The 20,719-nt window shown below is 49.7% G+C and overlaps 1 protein-coding gene and 3 non-coding genes across 4 annotated transcripts; 3 read left to right on the forward strand and 1 right to left on the reverse strand.

Annotated features, from left to right (window-relative positions):
• The first annotated feature begins 8,336 nt into the window (after nt 1-8,336).
• Mrpl58 (mitochondrial ribosomal protein L58) lies at nt 8,337-15,932 on the forward strand. The gene is made up of 6 exons (XM_051159022.1): nt 8,337-8,564; nt 11,455-11,491; nt 14,468-14,527; nt 15,072-15,154; nt 15,242-15,411; nt 15,637-15,932. The coding sequence occupies exons 1-6, from the start codon at nt 8,379-8,381 to the stop codon at nt 15,719-15,721; spliced, it is 621 nt and encodes a 206-aa protein (XP_051014979.1). The 5' UTR covers nt 8,337-8,378; the 3' UTR covers nt 15,722-15,932.
• Nucleotides 15,933-18,476: 2,544 nt separating this feature from the next.
• On the forward strand, nt 18,477-18,549 carry Trnar-ccu (transfer RNA arginine (anticodon CCU)). The gene has a single exon. It is a non-coding gene; the product is annotated as a tRNA-Arg (tRNA).
• A 188-nt stretch (nt 18,550-18,737) lies between these two features.
• Trnar-ccu (transfer RNA arginine (anticodon CCU)) lies at nt 18,738-18,810 on the reverse strand. Its single transcript has one exon. It is a non-coding gene; the product is annotated as a tRNA-Arg (tRNA).
• A 385-nt stretch (nt 18,811-19,195) lies between these two features.
• On the forward strand, nt 19,196-19,268 carry Trnar-ucg (transfer RNA arginine (anticodon UCG)). The gene has a single exon. It is a non-coding gene; the product is annotated as a tRNA-Arg (tRNA).
• The last annotated feature ends 1,451 nt before the right edge of the window (nt 19,269-20,719 follow it).

A 20,719-nucleotide genomic window follows, 5' to 3' on the forward strand; every position in this document is an offset into this window, starting at 1 on the left:
TCCTTCAACCTTGCCACAACTGGAAACACTTGAAAGGGAATCTCAGAACCAGCCGTTGCTGGTGTCTGGGGTCTCGTAGACCATACACTGCTTCTTGCCAGCCATGACTGTCCTTCCCTTAGCGCCAGCTGTAGCTCTCCCAGAATTCTGAGCAGGACACAGCTAGCTCCCACCTTGCAGAACAGGAAGCTTTAGTCAGGAGTGTACCCGCTCCAGCCCTGGCAAATACCCTCAGCTCACCACAGATCTGTAGCCAATCCGAATAGAGGAGGGGAACCCCTCAACAGCCATGCATGGGGTAGAGTCCCTTTCCTCTCAGGGCCAACCTCCTTAAGTTCCCGTTCCTGGAAACACCTTGTGGGCATGAAGCTTTGCAGGGGCTCAGATGGTGGGGAGGGCCCCAAGCCTGTGCCACCTCTGCGTCCCTTCCTTTCTCTGTACCTGCCCCATCTCAGGGACCATGACGTCTCATCCACTCCTCACTTCCTCAGGCCAGCCCTGCTACAGTTCACATCTGCAGCCTTCAGAATGTCCCATGTAAGTGTCACCAACCCAGGTCCTAGTGTCCATCCCTACTCTTCACCAGGGACTGTAGGATCCTTATTCCATGTTGAGTTTTGTTTTGTTGTGTTTGTTTGTTTCATTTTCTTTCTTTTCTTTCTTTTTACTTTTTTTAGAGACAAGGTTTCTCTGTGTAGCCTTGGCTGCTCTGGATTCCCTTTGTAGACCAGGCTGGCCTTGAACCCACTGAGGGCTCACAGAGATCTACCTGCCTCTGCCTCCTGAGTAAAGGCGTGTGCCGCCACCACTGCCCAGCCCGCAAGCTGAGTATTCTGAAATTGAAGAAATCCCTCCCGTCCCACCTTCCTACAGAACACCTGCTCTTCACCGCCCACCTTTATGGGGGGCAGTTCGAGACCTGGGTCAAGGGTTCAGTATTTTAAGCCTAAGACTTCAGAAAGTCAAGCTTCATCTGAGAGATACCCAGGTCCCCAGCTCACCCTCAGCAGTTTTTTCGGGGCTTCTGGTTCCTTCTGCCACCCTTCCCAAGACCCTAGAAATCAAAGGAGCCATACAATCCAGTGGGAGGCAGTGACTCTGGCCTCAGTGCCGGGAGCCCAGTAGGAACCGTCACGCCTTACCTCTTTCTAATGGGTGAAGAAGGCTTTCTTATAAGCATGTCTGACATCCCTGGAGAGGCTACATTGCTCCGGGTGGCACTGTGATGTCAGCTGGCAGCTGGATCCTTCTGTTCATGCAACTCGGACCCTTTTGTCCTTTGGGGCTGGTCACCTCCAGGCCCTCTGTGTCTCTCTGTCACCTGGGGATAGAGGAGGAACTCAGGCCCGATCACTTCCCCGGTTCTGTAGCAGCTGACCAGCATCACCTTCGAAGTATACATGAGAGAAATATATTTACAAATGCTTTATTCTCGTCTTTAATAAAAGAAAAAATGCACCAGTATTCTAAAAGTAGGGGTGGCCCTGGGGCCACAGTTTCGTCCTTGTGTTTCACGGGCTTGCCTCCTGTCTTGCACCGCTGCGGGTGAGAGTGTATCTGAGCTCCATACCCCTTAGCTTTGCTTTTCTTCGAGGTCACTCTGCCCCTTAAAGTCTCAGCTTTTTCTTGATTACTTTCTCATACTTAATACAGCCCAGGATCAGCTCTTGGAGAGAGCTGTGTACAGAGCCAGCTGTGCCAAGCATGTTATCAAGCAAAACACAAAGGTCTGTATTGCCCTAGTATGTACACTCTGGCTTGGGAAGATCCCTCAAAGCAGCTAAAAATAAAAGCAGGGTGATCTGACGGGTCAGGAACGTGGCGCCGGCTCACACAAGGTATTCATCACCAGCAGTGTGTGGGAACTGCTGGTTCTTCTGCCTTCTCTTCCCAAGTGCTGGGATTACAGGCATTGGCCACTACATCAGGTTTATTTGGTGCTAGGGCCTGAACCCAGAGCTTCCTGTGTGTTAGACAAATGTGGTCACTGGGCCCTGGCCCCAGCCTTTTTCACTTATCTTTTTTTTTTTTTTTTTTTCCATTTATTTATTTATTTTTAGTTTTTTGACACAGGGTTTCTCTATGTATCCTTGGATCTCCTAGACTCGCTCTGTAGACCAGGCTGGCCTCGAACGCACAGCAGTCTGCCTGCCTCTGCCTGCCAAGTGCTGGTATTGAAGGTGTGTGTCACCATGCCCGGCTTATCTTTTTTTCTTAAAGACATGGTCTTGGGGCTAAAGAGACGGCTCACCAGTTAAGAGTGCTTTTTGTTATTGCAGAATACCTGGGCTTGGTTCCCAGCACCCACATAAAGGATTGCAGTGATCTGTAATTCCAGTTTCAGGGGATCCAATGCCTTCTGGCTTCTGCAGGCACACTGTGTGTGTGTGTGTGTGTGTGTGTGTGTGTGTGTGTGTGTGTGTGTATGCACACACACACACACACCTGTCTGGAACTCAGAGAGTCGCCTACCTCTGCCTGCCAAGTGCTGGGATAAAAGGCATGCACCACTCTGCCCTGCCCCCCCCTTTTTTATCTTAATATGTGTAGATCTTAGATACAATATATGAGAAGATAACTTTTCAAAACTTAGTCATAGAGGCCTGCTGTAAGATGGCTTAGCAGGTAGGGAACTTGCCACAGCTCTGACAACATGAGTTTGAACCCCCAAAATCCATGTAAAGTTGGAAGGAGAGACCCCACTCCACAAAGCTGTCCTCTACCCCTCCACGTGTGTGTGTGTGGATTGCAGGCACATGCCCCGCCACACCAGGCCTTCACTTCTTACTGCATCTAGGGTAGCCAAACCTTTCTGAGGTCATCAGGGGCCTGGAACCCTTGGTCTCCACCCTCATCCCTGGCCCTGACATTCCTAAACTCTCATTACTCTCCCCAGTCGCAGCATCATCCTACTGGACGGGAGGCACCCATGACCACTTTAGGCACTTTTGTAACTAAGTGTCCTGGAACTTGGTATTTACCCAGGCTAGCCTTGAAGTTGGAATTCCTGAGCCTCCAGAGTGCGGAGATTGTGGGTGCGCAGTGCCACGCTTGGCTCTGCCTTTCTTTTTCATTGTTTATTTTTCAATGTCAAACTTGTTTATTTCACCTATATTTTTCATCTATATACATTGGTTTGGTTTGGTTTTCATGACAAGGTTTGTGTAACTTTTGGCTGTCCTGGACTCATTTTGTAGACTAGTCTGGCCTTGAACTCACAGTGATCTGCCTGCCTCTGCCTTCCAAATTCTGGGATTAAAGGTGTGTGCCACCACACCTGGCCTTACTTGTGATTTTTTTTTTAATGGTGAAAATAATATACATTTAGAACTAGCCAGCAGGACTCAGTTGGGATCGTCCCAGTTTTGCTGGTAGCATCCAAGGCACGGTGATGAGGAGCCAGTTGAACATGTGCCCTGTCTCCATCCAGGCAGAGGATGTGACCTTGATCACATCAACCACACACAGTTTCTTCCAAGTTCTGTTCAGCTTGGCACTTAGCCCCGCCTTCCATAATGACTACCAACATGTCACTTCTGTCTTCTTCATGGCTGACTCCATAGCCAGGAAAGCTGATGATGGTCAGGGATCAAGCCGGTTTCACCAGAGGACCCTCTTCCCAGGATGCCTGGGCTGTGGTGGCCATTCCGCATGAACTTCTAAGCATTCAAAGCCCTTTCTTTTGTCTTTAGCTCAGGAGGCTGGGACGGGGTGGGTTCTTCCTTGCTTTGGTCCTATTATGGAGAAAAGGTCCTGGGACCTCTTTTTTTTTTTTTTTTTTTAACATATATAGGTACTGTTTCTTTACATATGTCTGTATACCGTGTGGAAGCTTGGTGCCTGAGAAGGCCAGAAGAAGGCACCAGGTCCATGGGCACTGGAGTTAACGGACAGTTTTAAGCCCCCAAGTGGATGCTGGGAGTGGAGCCCAGCTCTTCCGGAAGAGCAGCCAATGCTCCTAACTGCTATGCCATCTCTCCAGCCCCACCTGCTAATTTTTTATTCTTAGTGTGTGAGGAGTCCCGCATACCATGGCTTGAGTGTGGAGGCCATAGAATAACCTTCAGGAGTTGGTTCTGTGTTTCCACCACGTGGGTTCCAAGAACCAAGCCGAGGTCCCCTGGCTTTAGCGGTAAGTGCCTTTACTTGCTGAGCCGTCTTTCTGACGCTGGATTGATTTTGAAAAGGTTTTCCTGGCTTGCGACATCAAGGTGGAGTGAGCGATAGGCGGAGGGAAAGAGACTGATACCTTGAGGGCCACGAAGGAAGAGAGGAGTCCGACCAGACCCTGCGAAGTTGCCCTTTGAGACCAGAAGCCAGTTATAGGAAAAGCAAGAGGGTCATTTCTCTCCCGGTGTTTTCTTTAACTTACGTTCCATCTGCACAATTCTCACAGCTCCCATCTGTTCCCAGGGACCTGTTTCCTCCCAACGGTGTGGAGAGGACAGTGCACACACCACTGTGAGCTTGTCATCTGGGAGGCCTGTCATCAGCAAGGCTCCACTTGGCCTCCATGGGACTCTGGTGCAGGGTGCAGAGCACAGAGCTGCTGGTTACAAGAACCAACAGCCTGGTGGTATCATGTAAAGCAAGCATGAGAAAGTCAGAGAAAGGAACACACACACACACAAGGGGGGGGGGGGAGGCTGTTCCCAGGAGACCAAGCAGGGCACGTGCTGTGTTGCTTATCCCTCTGGAGAGGAAAAGGGGTCTAGCGAGCTTGTCAGAATGGATTTCCTACCCTAGGGCTGCAGAGAAAAGCTATCAGATCTTCTTCAAGGGGCCTATGTGCACAGCGTCTCTCTGAACAGTGCCTGGCTTTTGTGTGTGTTGACTTGCTGGCTCTGTGGCGAGGAGTTGCAGTCTGTTTAATATCTCCCCACCACAACCAGGAACTTTGAGAGAGATTAATACAAAAGCTCTCATTTATGGAAGAGGGTTTTGAGGCTTAGAGGTTAAGTGAGTCATTCAAGGTCACACACTACTATTCCATCTCAGGCTAGGGGTTGTAGCTGATGGCAGAGTGTTTCACTAACATGTGCAAGCTCCCATGGTCCATCAGTCCATCACAGCAACACGCACACACGGCATATTAGCATTTTTTTTTTTTTTTTTGGTTTTCTGAGACAGGGTCTCTGTGTATTCTTGGCTGTCCTGGACTCACTTTGTAGACCAGGCTGGCCTCGAACTCACAGCGATCCGCCTGCCTCTGCCTCCTGAGTGCTGGGATTAAAGGCGTGCACCACCACCGCACGCATTTTAACTGAACCCCAATGCTGCTGCCAATACCTCACTGAACACTCCCTATGGCCACAATATGGGGAGTTTTAAGGGATCACCTGACTTAGGGAACTCAGAAGGGAAATCCTGTGGATCCCTTCATATGGTTGCCATGTGTCAACTCACAAGCTGTACAGCAGCACTGTGTCTACAAGTTCCTCCTTGCTGATTCTTTTCTCACTGCCCTGCCCCCCTCCCAGCTAGGGTTTCTCTGTGTAGCCCTGGCTGCCCTAGACTCTTTGTAAACCAGGCTGGCCTCAAACTCACATCGATCGGCCTGCCTCTGCCTCCCAGGTGCTGGAATTAAAGGCGTGAGCCACTAGGCCTGGCTCAGGCTTGTTGGTTCTTAATCCTTTCTTCTTTCTTTATTTTGAGTGAATGGTCCCTTCCTGAGACACCATCTCAGCCCATCCAACCTTTGGAGGACCAATGAGGGGAAGAGAAAAAGTGTTTTCCACCTTCAGTGCCAGCCTTTCTATTGTTACTGTCTAACACGAGGTCTTCTTATGCAACCTAGCCTGGCATGAAACTCAAAGTCGTCCTCCTGCCTCAGCCTCCCCTTACAAGCATGCTCCACCACACCCCACTTAGTGCTCGCCTATCCAGGGGAACAGCTGTCACCTCTCTGGCCTGCTTCTCCTCCCAGCACCGCCCTCCCTGCCCCCCTTACTGAATGGGTCCCTGGCAGCAGCCAGTGAGAAGAAAGTGCCAGCTGCTCTTCTCCCCACCCTAGGGCAACTTGTCTCATTCCCAGCTCTGCTCCCATCTCTTCCAGAATCCAGGCCACCAGATGGCCTGAACAGGCTGTGTTTATTTGGAGCTATGGAAAATGTGCAGCTTCCTTTTCCAGAGACTGTGGGTCAGGCGCAGGTTGGAGCCGCACCTCAGAGCAAAGATGCTGTGGAGCCTACTTTGATTGTATTATTCAAAATCCATAACCCAAGTGGATGTCTGAGGTTGCTCCCCTGAGTAGTTTATTCTAGTCACTATGGAAACGTCTCTGCTCCCTCAGAGGTTCTGAGACTAAGTCAGACAGGGAGAGACCCAAGAGACTTCTTCCAACCCAGAGCCCCAAAGGAACGCGTCAGTTGCCAATCCTTCAGTTTACAGAGTGCCGAGGGGCTGGTTTATCTCCCAAGTAAAGCTGAGACCATAAAGGCTTGCTTCAATGACAGTCTCCTGTTTCAATCAGCCAGTGTCCCAGGGGAACACTTAAATTATCCGGAGAGGGGGGGGCATGGATATTTTTCTAGGTAATGGCACTTTCTCCTAAAAAAATCAAACCCTTCATTACAAGTTAACCACAAGCATTACTATCAATTACTAACATTTTTTACCTTTATTTTTTTCTTTACTTATTTTTTTTTCTCTTTTGGTTTCTCAAGACAGGGTTTCTCTGTGTAGCCTTGGCTGCCCTGGAACCTCAGCTGGCCTCTAACCCTCAGAGATCCACCTGCCTCTGCCTCCTGAGTGCTGGGATTAAAGGCGTGCACTTCCATGCCCGGCTTGACGTCTATTTTCATCTACACAGAACCCTCAACTAAGTAACTATGCCAAGGATTAGTCACCTTCAAACATTGCTCATTTCACTTGGCGCCTTAGCATTAGGACTTCACCAAGTTCTGGATCACTCACCTTAACACCACTATGAAATGGCCCTGCTTAGCCTGCAGCCATCTGAATTCTGTGCCGCCTTCTGCAGCTTCTCTTAAGTGGCTAGAAGAACCTCCTATGCTGCTCCGTAAAGCTTGAGGGAGGAAAAAGGCCTGTGTTTAGAACCATTTCTCTCCAGTGATCTGCCTCCCATCCCTGGCTGGATATAAGCAAAGCCATTCATTACCATTCTCACACAGGTGTGGGTGGCTTATAGCCTGTTTTTGTGGGGAAACAAAAACAAAACCCAAAACCTGAACTCCTACAATTCAACTTGATTGAAACTCAACTTTCAAAAAAAGAATTGCTGCTGGTTGTGGTGGCACATGCCTTTGACCCCAGCACTAAGAAGACAGAGTTAGAAAGATCTCTGTGAGTTCGAGGCCAGCCTGGTCTACAGAGCAAGTTCCAGGACAGCCAGGGCTACACAGAGAAACCCTGTCTTCAGCAGGAAAAAACAAAACAAAACAAACAAACAAGCAAAAAAAACAACCAAACAAACCAACAACAAAAAAGTGAACCGCCAATGGATTTACTTGGTCCACATGTGTGGTGTATCTGTGCTGTGCCACACACTGTATGTTTGGGATACAGCAGGGAGCTTAAATTCTAGCTAGGAGACAGGCAATTACATTAGAACACAAGGCTGGGTCCTTGCAGGGTTGTAATCTAATTAGTAATTAGATTACTAATCTGAGCATTTGGGAGGTGGAGGCAGGTGGATCAGGCATTCAAGGCCAGCCTGGGCTGCATAGAAAATTTCTGTCTCAAAACACAAACAAAAGCCAGACCTGGCTGGGTAAGCCGATGCTCTAGAGAGAAAGGCAGGCTACATAATTGAGATTCTGCCTAAATAAATAAATACCACAAAAGCAAGCCTTAAGCTCAAAACCACATACACAAAGATTGGCTGATTATCTATGTGTCTGTCTGTCTATCCACTCATCTATCTAAAAGAGGCTAGGAATGTAGTTCACACACTCAGAGTTAGGAGAGGGCAGAGATAATCCAAGCTAAGCAGGTAAAATCTTCTTGCTGCGTTTGGTTAGATTGTTGAGGAGTCCCAGTGAGGAGAACGGACTCAGAAAGAGAAGAGTGTTTCTGGGGATGTGGCATCCAGTCTTTTTTAGTTCCTTTACGTATTTATTATTTTTATGACAGGGGCTGACCATGTAACTAGGTTAGGCTTAGCTTTAGCCTCGAGTGCAGTGCTGGGACTGCAGGTGAGCACTACCCAGCCAGCCAGATACAGCAAGTCTTCTTAAGAAGAATCTCCCGTAGGTGGTCTCTGTCTGCAGATGCCAGCTGGGTGCCCACCACCACAATCATCACCAAGGTGGCCTGACAGGAGCTCGAAAAACCAGGCGGAACTCAAGTCGCGAGCATACGCCAGCTTGCGGACCGTAGGGGAGGGTGCACACCGGAAGCGGTCCTGAGAAGTGAACATGGCGGCCGCCTGGGGCCTACGCTGGGGCCTGAGCCGAGCTGGAACCTTGTTGCTCCCGCCGCCCGCGCGCTGTGCTCGCCGGGCTCTGCACAGACAGGTAGACGGCACCGAATTCCAGAGCATCTACAGCCTGGATAAGCTGTACCCCGAGTCCAAGGGCGTGGATACGGCCTGGAAGGTCCCGGTGAGCCGAGGAAGGCGGGAACGGAAAGGGCGGTTCCTCTCGCTGCTAAGTGATGCGTGGAAGCCGGGAGGCGTACAACCTTTTGGTTGCCTCGGGAGGAACTTGTCGTCCTAGCAACCGGGGGCGCGGGGGAAGGGGGCGGGACCGTAGGGTGTGATAGCAGCCCTCATGGCTCGAGTGGTGCAGGTCCTGGGAGAGAAAACCCGGCACGTACGCGTGTTTGAAGATCATCAGCTTTCCTACATTTGCTTCCCGGTCCTGAGGCCCACATTCCATGGGAAAATCTGCATTGTGGACCATCAAAGTGGGCAATAACAGCAGAGGTCCGCAAGTTGGAACGTTACTCGGTCTTTTGCCCTAGAAACGTCAGGAAGCCCGAGACGAGGCTTGCCCCGGGAAGACACGCTGCCTCGGGCCAAAGGGAACCTATTTAGCTGCACCTGTAGAATAGAAAGAGCATCAAGTATTTTCATTCATTCACCCACACCACAGGCAGCAGATTTCTCTTGAGAGCATGCTGTGAGCACAGTGCTAATTTGAGGCAGAGAGTAGTAGTAAAATAAATCCTATGGCTGTGGAGTTTATTGTATCCTGGAGGGCAACAGACAAAAAAATAAATGAATAAACCCACGGAACACTGAATTTGACCCATTAGAGAAAATAAGACCCAGAAGGAAGAGGTGAAGCCAGAGATATAGTTGGGGGTTTGTTTGTTTTGACAAAGGAGCTCACATAACTTAGGCTAGCCTCGAACTTGCTAAATAGCGAAGGGTGGCCTTGAGCTGCTCCTTCCACCTTCATCTCCCACTTGTAAAGATTACTGGCATTTGTCACTAGACTGGCCTATGTGTTCGTTGTGAGAAAGACTCTTTAAAAACCCTGGCTGAGCCTGGTGGTGATGGCGCACGCCTTCAATCCCAACCCTTGGGAGGCAGAGGCAGGCGGAGGTCTACAAAAGTGAGTCCAGGACAGTCAAGGCTATGCAGAGATACCCTGTCTCAAAAAACCAAAAAATAAATAAATAAATAAATAAATACCCTGACTGAGCTGGGCACAGTGACGCACACCTGCAGTTCGAGCACTTGGGAGGCAGAGGCACGTGGATCTCTGTGAGTTGGAGGCCAGCCTGGTCTACAAAGCAAGTCCAGGATAGCCAAGGCTACACAGAGAAACTCTGTGTAGGGGGGAAAAAAGCCCTAAGGTGATCTCCACTTTGTAGTTATCCTGCCTCTAGAGAGCAGAGATCACAGGCATACAAGCACCAAACCCAGCTTAGAGTTGCAGTTTTAAGTAAAGTGGTCTGGGAAAGCCTGGAAGAAATGGGGCACTGTGTGCTGTATCTGTATTCCTAGCACTTGCAGCAGAGTCAGGAACCTTAGAAGTTCAGGGCCAGCCTCGGTTATATGAGACCTTGTCATAGACAAGGCAGACATGAGAATACTGGGGAGGCGAGGGTCCTAAGCAGAGCGAACAGCAGGTCCAACCACCTCAGGGTTGTAACATGCGAGGTGAGTGGGCCTAAGCAGGCCTGTCTGATAAGGGGACGCTAAAGAGGACAGATGTGGGTAGAAGCCAGGAATGGGATGATACAACTTAGTTTTACAGGGTTGAGTGTTACAGAAGGCAGCCTGGAGAACGGCAAGAGCTAGAAGGTGAGTTAGGAGTCCTGCATATGTCAGATCCTTTGGATATTTTGAGGAAAGTCTACAGGATTCACTGCTAGATTGGATAAGAAAAGTGAGAGCAAGCTGGGTATGTGGGACTGTTGTTGAGCAGAGTGGTTTACTTGAGCCTAAGAGTTGGGAGTCACCAACACAGATGGCATTTTCATCAGCTTAGAAGGATGAAATGTTTCAGGGAGGAGGAGGAGGAGGATTTCAGTGGCACATCAGAGTTTTGCCATCACAGAACACTGGGAAAGGCCTCTTAGGAACAGGCATAAAGAGGCAAGAGGAAAACTTGAGGAGGGTGTCTTAGCAAAGAGGCATGTAGGCTTCAGAAAGAGAGAAGATGAAGGAGGCATCGAAGGGCGTACAGATGAGGACACTTCAGGCTTGGAGGCCAGACCAACCCCTGGGGTTGGTATCTGCTGGACTTTGTGGTCCCGAGGACGTAAGGCTGAAGGGCATTGCTGCTGGATGAAGAGATTGGGTGAGGACAAGGTTTGGTATGAGTAGCTCAGTCTGGCATGAGACCTCCAGGCAGGTGGACCAGCATCTGTTCAAGGCAGACTGCCTCGGGCACCAGCTTCCTGTGGGTACCAGAAGAAGCAGGGTGGCCACTAGGATTGTTGTACCAGGTTGCCAGAGGGCATTTAGTGTTCCACATGTATGGTTCTTTGGCTTGTGTCATCCATCCTGTCCGTTTCCCCATGAGCTAGGCCGCTGATAGCACCCAGAAATAGCTTAAGCAGGGCAGGGACAGCTGGAGGCGGGAGTTCCATCTTCAGAGGTAGGGCCTGAGTGGCGTGTGGTTTGATAGCGTGATTTTGCTCGAAGCCTGAAAAGAGTAATGCATAGCTTTTTTTTTTTTTTTTTTTTTTTTTTTTTTTTTTTGAAATTTTTCAGGACAGGGTTTCTCTGCATAGCCTTGGCTGTCCTGGAACTCACTCTGTATACCAGGCTGGCCTTGAACTCACAAAGATCCCCCTGCCTCTGCCTCCCAAATGCATGCGCCACCACCTCCCTGTGAATACATAACTTCTTAAAAGTGTTTATTTCATTGATATTGTGTGTGTGTGTGTGTGTGTGTGTGTGTGTGTGTGTGTACACACACGTGCGGGACAGGGGACAACACAGGAGTTGGTTTACTAATTTTTCCTGTCTTGGGCCAGTTAGGAGTAACCTGGCAGGTGACTTCTCTCTTTGACGCTGTGTATATCATGTTACAGGAGGATGCAAAAGAAGCCAGCAGTGACATTCCTCTCGGTAAGTACTTTATTACAAATCAGACACTTTAGGCTAGGGGTCTAACTCAGAAGTAGTGTGCTTGCCTCGCATGAGGTAGGCCCCAGGGTCAGTCCCAAGCACCACACACACAAAACCATTTACCAAATCTTTCACATGTTCCTTCTAGATCTCTCCAGACCAGTAAAAGACAGTAGAGAGACCAACAGTGGGTATGAAAGGAGAGTCTTTGCAGCATGGCTTAGGACAGTGAATAACGATGGTGTGGGCACACACGGGCATACATGTGAAGAGTTGTTGCTGTGCTTGTGATTGGAACTGTCTTCATGGTACAGGGATTGAGCGATGTAGGAAGAAGGAAGGTACAAAAGAGTGGACAAGCCACACTGTGTGTCTCACATATACCCGAATCTATATCTGTATTCCCATATTCTTGTCAATATCTATATATGTATCCAAATAAGTTTATAAAACACACATATAAAGCTGAGGATGGCTGAGCAGTGAAATCTAAAAGCACGACAGAACTTTGATAGAGTGACTGCTTCAGGGAACAAAAGGAAAGACATGCTTGGGTGCATGTGGTTGGCGCATGTCAAAAGCCCCACAGCCAGGAGACTGGGCCACGGGGATAGCCATAAGTTTGAGGCCATGCTGTATGGTGAGTTCCGTGCCAACTTCACTTTGGTTTGAGATCCTACCTAAAAAGAAAAAAGAGAAGAAAAGGAAACCGGGAGCTGGACATGATGGCACACGCCTTTAATCCCAGCACTCGGGAGGCAGAGGCAGGTGGATCACTATGAGTTCAAGACCAGCCTGGTCCACAAAGCTAGTACAGGTCAGCCAAGGCTACACAGAGAAACCCTGTCTTGAAAAATGAAAATGAAAATAACAACAACAATAATAATGATGATGATGATAAAGGCAGGAGAATTAGGGGTTCAAGGCCAGCGTTGGCTCCATAGCAGTTCAAGAACAGCTTAAGCTATACGAGACCCTATCTCAGGACAAACAACAAATTCTGTACCTGCCAGACATCATAGGCGTGGCCTAGAAAGAAGTGTTGATCCCCAACACCCGCTAGGTTTTTTGTTTTGTTTTGCTTTTGAGACAAGTTCTCACTATGTAACCCAGGCTAGCTTGGAATTCATGATAGAGCCCAGACCATCTCAAAATTATAATAGTCCTCCTACCTAAGCTGGCCATATTACCCAGCATTGATCTTTTAAAAATCAAATGGTATATGGCTCCTATGGGCCGTTAAAGGGAGGATACCCAAAGTCATTGGCTCTCCATGGTCCTTGTTTAGGGTGACCAAAACAAAGACTACCACACAGGCGTAGGACACCCAGTAGCCGCAGAGCTAAGGTCTGCATGGAGATAGGCCTGCAGCCTGCAGCTGTCTGAGGGGTGCCTGTGGAGGGAGAGGCAGGAAGCTTCTCCACAGAACTGGAGGCCAAGGGAAGTGCCTCATCACAGTCTCTGGGGAAACAGGCACCCCATGTCCTGGCCTCCTGAGCTCTCTAGAGCAGCATTCTGTTTCAACGGGCTCCGCTGCAGCCAGCATGACCCACACGTGTTACATGCAAGATCGCTCGGCTCCGTAGTGCAGCCGTGTCCCTGCAGTGCCAGGGGCCTTTGTTACCTAGTCAGAACAGGGAGGGAGACTTGGGAGGTGGTCTCAAAATGGTGCACTGCTTCCTGCCACCCTGGTGCCACGGTACTTCAACACTTCTAATAACTACCATTTACCAGCTGGTCTTCTTGTGGTTTCCTGCTTCTGTGTCTCCCCTACCTAGACACTATCAAAGCCTTTACAAGAGTTATAGAAATGGGAGCAGGAGGCTGGGCGTGGTGGCACATGCCTTTAATCCCAGCACTCAGGAGACAGAGGCAGGCGGATCACTGTGAGTTCAAGGACAGCCTGGTCTACAAAGGGAGTCCAGGACAGCCAAGGCTGTCTCAAAAAACCAAAAAAAAAAAAAAAAGAAAGAAAGAAAGAAATGGAAGGAGGAACCTCATCTTCCAGTTTAAAAATAAATGCGATAGAGGGCTGGAGAGATGGCTCAGTGGTTAAGGACACTGCTCTCCCAAAAGACCCAGGATCAGTTCTCAGCACCCACATGGCAGCTCACATCTATAACTCCAGTTCCAGGTGACCTGACAGCCTCACATCAATGCACATAAGCTAAATAAATTTTTTTTAAATTAAAACAAAAAAAGTTTTTTAAAATGAGGTGGACTTTGGTGGTGTACAACTTTAGTCCCAGCACTCTGTGAGTTCGAGGACAGGTAGGGCTACACGGAGAAACCCTGTCTCGAAAACACAAACAGACAAGGCTTTGTTAGAGAAGCCATGGGTCTTTGCCAGGATCATATATAGATAGTGGCCACACTGCCTTTCAGGGTGAGAGCTCCCCAACTGAAGGTCAAGTTCTCATCCATCCAGCAAATAATTTCAACCCAGATCATGCACTGGGCCCCGAGAACACACAGCCAGAAACAGTACTCTCTACTCCCTGTCTGACTCACTGTGTAGTCTAAGCTGGAGGCCTCAGGCTCCCAAGTGCTAGCACTACAAGGAGTTTGCCCTCCCACCCGCCTTGTCTTGCCCTCCTTAGCTTCTGGCCCATCAGGATTCCATATCCACCACACTTTGAATTGTGTGACGCTAAGCCTGTCCCTTAGCTTATGCCTCTGAAAGAACCTTCACTTGAAAACAACAAGAATCCCAGAGCAGAAGGGTGTGGCAGAATGTGCTAAACTTAGGTCATAGTTTTCTTCCTCCACTCTGGGAGGCCTTGGGACATTCAGTTGTCCTGATTTTAGCTTTGACGTCTGTGAATGGTGTCCAGCTTTACTGATCTGTATGGTGCATGCATGAGTGCAGGAGGAGAGTAACAGGTGTGTGTGTGTGTGTAATAGTCACGTTGACTACATGAGCAGCCTCTGTGTTCGGCTAAGGGGGAATCCTTGTGTGTGTTCTTCACTTCACAGATCGGTTGAGCATATCGTACTGTCGGAGCAGTGGTCCTGGGGGGCAGAACGTTAACAAAGGTACAGGCTCCGTGGTGCTCCCTTAAGTCTCAGCTGGGAGGGTGTGAGAGGGAGCGCTGCAGCTCTGCAGCCACATTCCTGTGGAATAAAGGGGTTTTTCTGCTCGGCTCACACACCTCCAGCTTATAATAATCCTTTCTATTCTCCTGAATGTGGCTGATTGTCTGCTTCTCAGCTGTGGCTTGCTAGGACTAGGGTTGGCTTTTGAGGATAAACAAAGAAACTCACAGCATGAGTGGGCAGCCTGCTTGGATCCACAGAGAACAGGTTTCCTTTGCTCTCATGAAACCCAACCCCCCTTGCTCTTTTCAGAGTCCAGGAAAACTGTTATGAGAGGCCCTTGAAATTTGAACACCAGAAGTCTAGTTGTAAACCAGAGAGCCTCCTTAGCCCTGCAGGCTGTTGCATGGCCAGACTCAGCATAGGCTAGAACATTCCTGGTTAGGGGGTCGGCTGCCCTCGGCTTCAGGACTGTCCCTGACCACCTGGGCACTGTGGCTTCCTGAGTCTCAGGACCCGTCGCTGCTCCCTCCTCCATCCACAGTGAATTCCAAGGCTGAAGTCAGGTTCCACTTGGCCAGCGCAGACTGGATCGCCGAGCCTGTGCGCCAGAAGATTGCGCTCATGGTACCCACCGCTTTCAGTCCCTGTGGACCCCTGGGGTGGGGATAAGCCTATGGGGCTTGTGGTATTCCTCATTTTTCTCCTTGGTAGCATAAAAATAAGATCAACAAGGCAGGAGAACTGGTTCTTACCTCGGAGAGCAGCCGCTACCAGTTCCGGAATCTGGCAGAATGCCTACAGAAAATTCGAGACATGATTGCCACGGCCAGCCAGGTGCCCAAGGAGCCATCCAAAGAGGACGCTCACCTTCAGAGACTCAGGTACAGAAACAGCCTTGACAGCAAGTGGGTTTGTGAGTGAGAGGGCTGGGAGTCCAGAAGCTTCCAGCAAGGGCCAGTGGGGAAGCTGCTGAGAGGAGCAAGGTGCTGACCCAGGCCCCAGTGCGTCTCTGGCTCCCGCTGACTGGCTGCTCTGCTCCCCCTCAGCTTCCAGCTTTGAAGAGCACCAATTGCACATCTGGGCCTCATTGCTGTCCTTATTTTCAGGGTAGAGAGCATGAATCGGGAAAGACTACGACAGAAAAGAATAAACTCTTCCATAAAGATGAGCAGGAGGGTGACCGTGGACTAAGGGCACCCCAACTGCTGCCAACGACCAGGGTGTTCGTGCAGCTCTGCAGAGAGCTGCCACACCAGGAGACCTTTCTTGATTGATTGGAGCCTTGCCAGAACGTTCCTTTGGCGGGAAAGCTACGGGTCACCCAGGGCTGTCCCCTCTGGTGTCCACCTCATGTATTACTGGCTGCAATAAACTTCTAAGAATAAGAGCCTGGCTTTTCAGTTAAAGCTTTGCAACAGGGTTCCTACCTTTCAGCCTAAATCCACCTCACAGTTGCGTACATAGAGCAGCAGAGGATTATGGGTCAATCTACAAGGAGCCTACAGCTAGGAGGGCAGAGATAGGTGACCAGGCTTTGAGCTGGACCTTCAAAAAGACGGCCCACAAGTGGGCAGGAAGGAAGCTGCGTGGCAGGAGGTAACAGGGAAGCAGGAATAGCAAATGACAGATTGTACATGAGGCTTTTGAGAGATGTTCCTGGGAGGTAGACATGGAAGCACCTCAAAGTCCATCGAGGTCCAGCCCTAGGCCCAGAAGCTTAGGGGCTCCTTAGCTACGCTGTGGGTCGCATTTGTGCCCCAGGCACATACAGAGCTTAGACAGCAGCTTGCAGTCACCTCGCTTCCACTGTAAGGATGGAACTCAAGTCTCAGGCTCAAGGGCGAAGAGCTTTACTTTAGGAGCCATCTAACTGGCCCTGATTGTATTAATTATTGGGAGAGGCATGCATGAAGAACAGTACATGTCTGATGGTCAGAGGACAGTTGGTGGGAGTCAGTTCTCTTCCTCCCAGGAACCAATCAGGACTGGCCACAAGCACCTATCACTGCTAAAACATCACCAGCCCCTGTGGGTTGTTTTTATGCTCCCCACCCCTACACTTAAAAAAAAAAAAAATGGAGCCAGGTGTGGTAGTGCACGCCTTTAATCCCAGCACTTGGGAGGCAGAGGCAGACGGATCGCTGTGATTTCTAGGCCAACCTGGTCTACAAAGCCAGTCCAGGACAGCCAAGGCTACACAGAGAAACCCTGTCTCGAGAGGGGAAAAGAAAGCCAGAGAGGTGACTCCGGGATAAAGGGCCTTGCTGCCAAGACTGCCATGAGTTTGCTCCCTGGTGTCCACGTGAATAAAGAAGAGAACTGACCCATGAGAGTTGGCTTCTGCCCTCCACAGACATACACACAAACATAACTTTTTAAATCATATAAGCTTTACCCTGGACAGATTTCCCAGAGACAAACCAGAATTTGGATTCCATATTAATTTGAAAATTGGGCATCGTCCACAAGAAGAACATCAAGGCTGGCGGATCTAGACCCAGAGAGGGGGGCCTGCAGAAACCGCCGTACCAACCAAGACCAATGCATTCAGTAAACCTAGACCCCCTGTTCAGATGTAGGCAATGGACAGCTCATTCTCCACCAGTGTGAGCACTTCTCTCATCCAGATGAGACCTGATAGTCATACTGTGGGGAGGAAGTCCCCTTCTGTCAAAGGTCTATGGGAGGGGAATAAGACGAAAGAGGAGAGGAGGAACGGGAAGATACAAGTGAAGGGATAACAATCGAGATTAATCTGAATAAATTATTTAAATAAGAGAATTGAGCATCGTTAGTGTCGGGCAGGAGTCAGTCATCTACAGAAGATAAAACATGGTGCCAGGCTGCAATGCAATTCTCTGAATTTGGTTTGCACTTCGGCATCATTTTATCTTGCTCTGGGTTTTTGGCATGCAGGAGAACCCAAGCCTAAAATTTAGTACCTCCAAGTTGATATGAGCTGTCACTGGGCTTCGGTGAGGGTTTATAAAAATCCTATATTAATCTTGTTGCGGGTCCCCTGGGTTACTGCTGAGCCACAGGGTCTCCCCCATCACTGCTTCCTACAGTGTCCGTAACTTCCGTCTGTTCTCACTCTCCTCCACATCACTTCAAATGCTTTCAAACTTCAGCGTCATCAAGCTTTAGCTCTAAGCCCGTTGGGTTCTGTTCCCCTCTGTTGCCGCATTTAGTGAAGTCAGCATTGAGAAACAGGCCAGGGAACTGTTAGGATTAACTTCGGGGACCAATTATTCCACACGGATAAGTCATTCGCTAAACAAATGCTTCCTGTGTTCACGTACACTGTTAAAAACCATACATACCTATGCTTTCAAGCCTCAGCCCTTCCCCGGCGCCTGCGATCGAGCCACTATACTTCCCAGGCTGCTCAGCGCCTCCGGTCCCGTAGGGTTTGGTTTGGTTTTGAAGTGCCTTTTACCGTTTATTACAATACTAGGATCTCCCTCTCTCCTTGTCTAGCTCCCTCCCCTCGCTCTCCTCCCGCCCGCCCTCTGCGACATTACATATTTGCCAATGACATACGGAGTGTATGAATGTTTCAATCGTTACTGGAAATACCGGGAAATTTTTCAGTGATGTTTCAATACTGTGACTGATATTTACTTCTTGTCCTTTCCGAATTCACTGTTAGTTCTTTAGGGGTGCATGAAGGGACAAAATAGCCCTGGAGGAGGGTACAAAATTGACGGCCCGGAAACTTCCACGCGTTCCCCGTCCTAGTGTGCAGGCGACTCAAAGCGCCCCCTAGGCGGTACCCTGTTCCCGCCATGCAGTTGGAGCTTGGCGCTGGCCCAGCACAGGCATTTTTGGTTCAGGTCCTAGCTTCTCCCCCGGGCGACATCCAAAAATCACCCAAAAATGGGAACATTCAGCGGCACAGTCATGCACCCATTAGAAGGGAAAAGGCGCTAGCCACGTGCCGCGGGCCCCAGTGGCCTAATGGATAAGGCACTGGCCTCCTAAGCCAGGGATTGTGGGTTCGAGTCCCACCTGGGGTAGAGGTTGTCTGCTTGCTTTTTGTTTTGTTTTGTTTTTTGAGATCATCACCTTAGACAAATGGGACGCAAGGCCAACCACAGCCCGTACAGCCTTGCAGGATGTTCAGATAAATAACTGGCCGCGCGCTCAGCGGAAAGAGGACTTACAGGTCCACTCACTACTCTCGTCTGCAAAACTAGGCGCACACCACCCCAGGTGGGACTCGAACCCACAATCCCTGGCTTAGGAGGCCAGTGCCTTATCCATTAGGCCACTGGGGCGCGATAAAAAGCCCTGTTCACGTGGTCCGTGATAGCGCGGATCGCTGACGTGGCCAACCAGATCCCGGAACAGTGACTGCGCACCTCGGCTCTAGCCTGGGGATCTCATACGGAGATCTCGCGGACTCGGAGAGAAGGCAGGCGGCCACGCCGTGCTTCGCGGAGCGCTGCGAGACGAGAAAGGGTCGCAACCCAGCCCGTGGGCACACCGGCTGACCACAGAGGCAGTCGGATGAGCTGCTATCCGCCAAGCTACGCAGACGCGCTAGCCGGCGCGCTGCAGCGGGTCCAGGTGTCGTCCCTCGGAGCGAGAGGCTACAGGCCCCACCCACTGCCACTGTACTTCATCAAATAATATGTTCTGGTGAAGCGGTAAGCCTAGCGAGACCGCGTGGCCTAATGGATAAGGCGTCTGACTTCGGATCAGAAGATTGAGGGTTCGAGTCCCTTCGTGGTCGAAATGTTTTCATCCCAACACCTGTCCTTACAAAGCAATCTTAAACTTTAGTAGACACTGGGTGGGACTCCGGTGAAAACCACTTGGTTCTGGCTTTGGAAAACGTCCTCTGTGCTGCCCTTATTTTAAGGGGTAATTTTAAGGGGTGAATTACGGAGCCCTACACCCAGCAAGTTCTAGTGTCCTATTATGTAAGGAACTTGAGCAACAGATTTGGTGTTCAGAGTCCCATCTTATGTGGTTCGTTTCCTGTTGTTTTATATTTACTCCCCCCACCCCACCCCTTTTCTTCCCAAAACAGCTTTTTTCTGTGTAGCCTTGGCTGTCCTGGACTCTATAGACCAGGCTGGCCTCAAACTCAGAGATGCGCCTGCCTCCGCCTCCTGAGTGCTGGGATTAAAGGCATGTTGCCACCACACCCAGTTTCAGATTTACTTTTGATATCCATGGCCTTGTGAGAATCAAACTTGCAGTCCGTCCACTTTAGACTCTTGAGTGCTGGGATTGTGGGTATATGCCACCTTGTGTACTTTCCAGCTTAAATCATGTTTGTATGTATATGTGTATCTATTTTACTCTTGAATGAGACGGTCTACCAGAAAAAATGCCCAACTCCGTCCTCTCCTGCTGCTGAGGTCCTTGTGCAAGAGAATAAATACAGCTTTGGGATGTCACCCAGAACAGTGGGGAGTAGCTCTCACCCCGCACACCCACTGTGCTTCCACACACAGCCCTCACAACCCTTTACACTCTCTCAACTCTTAAGGTTAACAGCAATACTTTCTAGACTTGTCTGAGGCAAGAACATTTTTAAGAATCTGCTAAAAAAAAAAAGGTGCACACCTGTAATCTCAGTTGGAGCAGCAGAGACAGGCGGATCTCTGTGAATTCAAGGACAGCCAAGGCCACACAGAGAAACCCTATCTCGAAAAACCAAGAGGGGAGGGGAGGTTTCCTTAAAAACAAATCCAATGTCTCCTACGGTAGATTATTCCCCAAAAGTAGACAGAAGGTAGTAGGTAGGTCTGGTTCCTGGATCTCGGGGACGTTTACATGTAGCTATGCCTTTAATGTCCACAACAGCAGACTACCACACTGAGTTGTCCCTAAGTCATGGGACTGGCACCTCACTGAGGAGCTATGGGTTCTTCCCCCAGGGCCCACCCTACAGCCTAGGGGCACCAAACTGATGCTCAGCCAGCCTCTGCTGCTCCATGGAATCTGTCGTTTCTGGCCTGCGCATGCAGACCCTCCCTAGTCATGCTCTCCCTACAGGATTTAAGCTGCAGGCGAGATGGGGTGCTCAGATATTTAGAAACTTTGCAGGCTACCTCACGATTCTCATAACAACCCTGGTGCTTGTGAGAATAGTAGAATCCCAAGATAGTTAATTCAGCCGCTGTGCACTGATCACAGGCCCTGACCTCAGGGCTCCAACCACTTCAACTTTTT

The sequence above is a fragment of the Acomys russatus genome, chromosome 16 (assembly GCF_903995435.1).
Source record: "Acomys russatus chromosome 16, mAcoRus1.1, whole genome shotgun sequence".
Lineage (NCBI taxonomy): Eukaryota > Metazoa > Chordata > Mammalia > Rodentia > Muridae > Acomys > Acomys russatus.

What these genes read in the sequence shown, in the direction of transcription:
- Mrpl58 (XM_051159022.1), top strand. Translation starts at nt 8,379, where the DNA reads ATGGCGGCCGCCTGGGGCCTACGCTGGGGCCTGAGCCGAGCTGGAACC. An exon ending in CAGCAGTGACATTCCTCTCG is followed by an intron (nt 11,492 to 14,467) that starts GTAAGTACTTTA and finishes TTCACTTCACAG; the next exon opens with ATCGGTTGAGCATATCGTAC. An exon ending in GCTCACCTTCAGAGACTCAG is followed by an intron (nt 15,412 to 15,636) that starts GTACAGAAACAG and finishes CCTTATTTTCAG; the next exon opens with GGTAGAGAGCATGAATCGGG.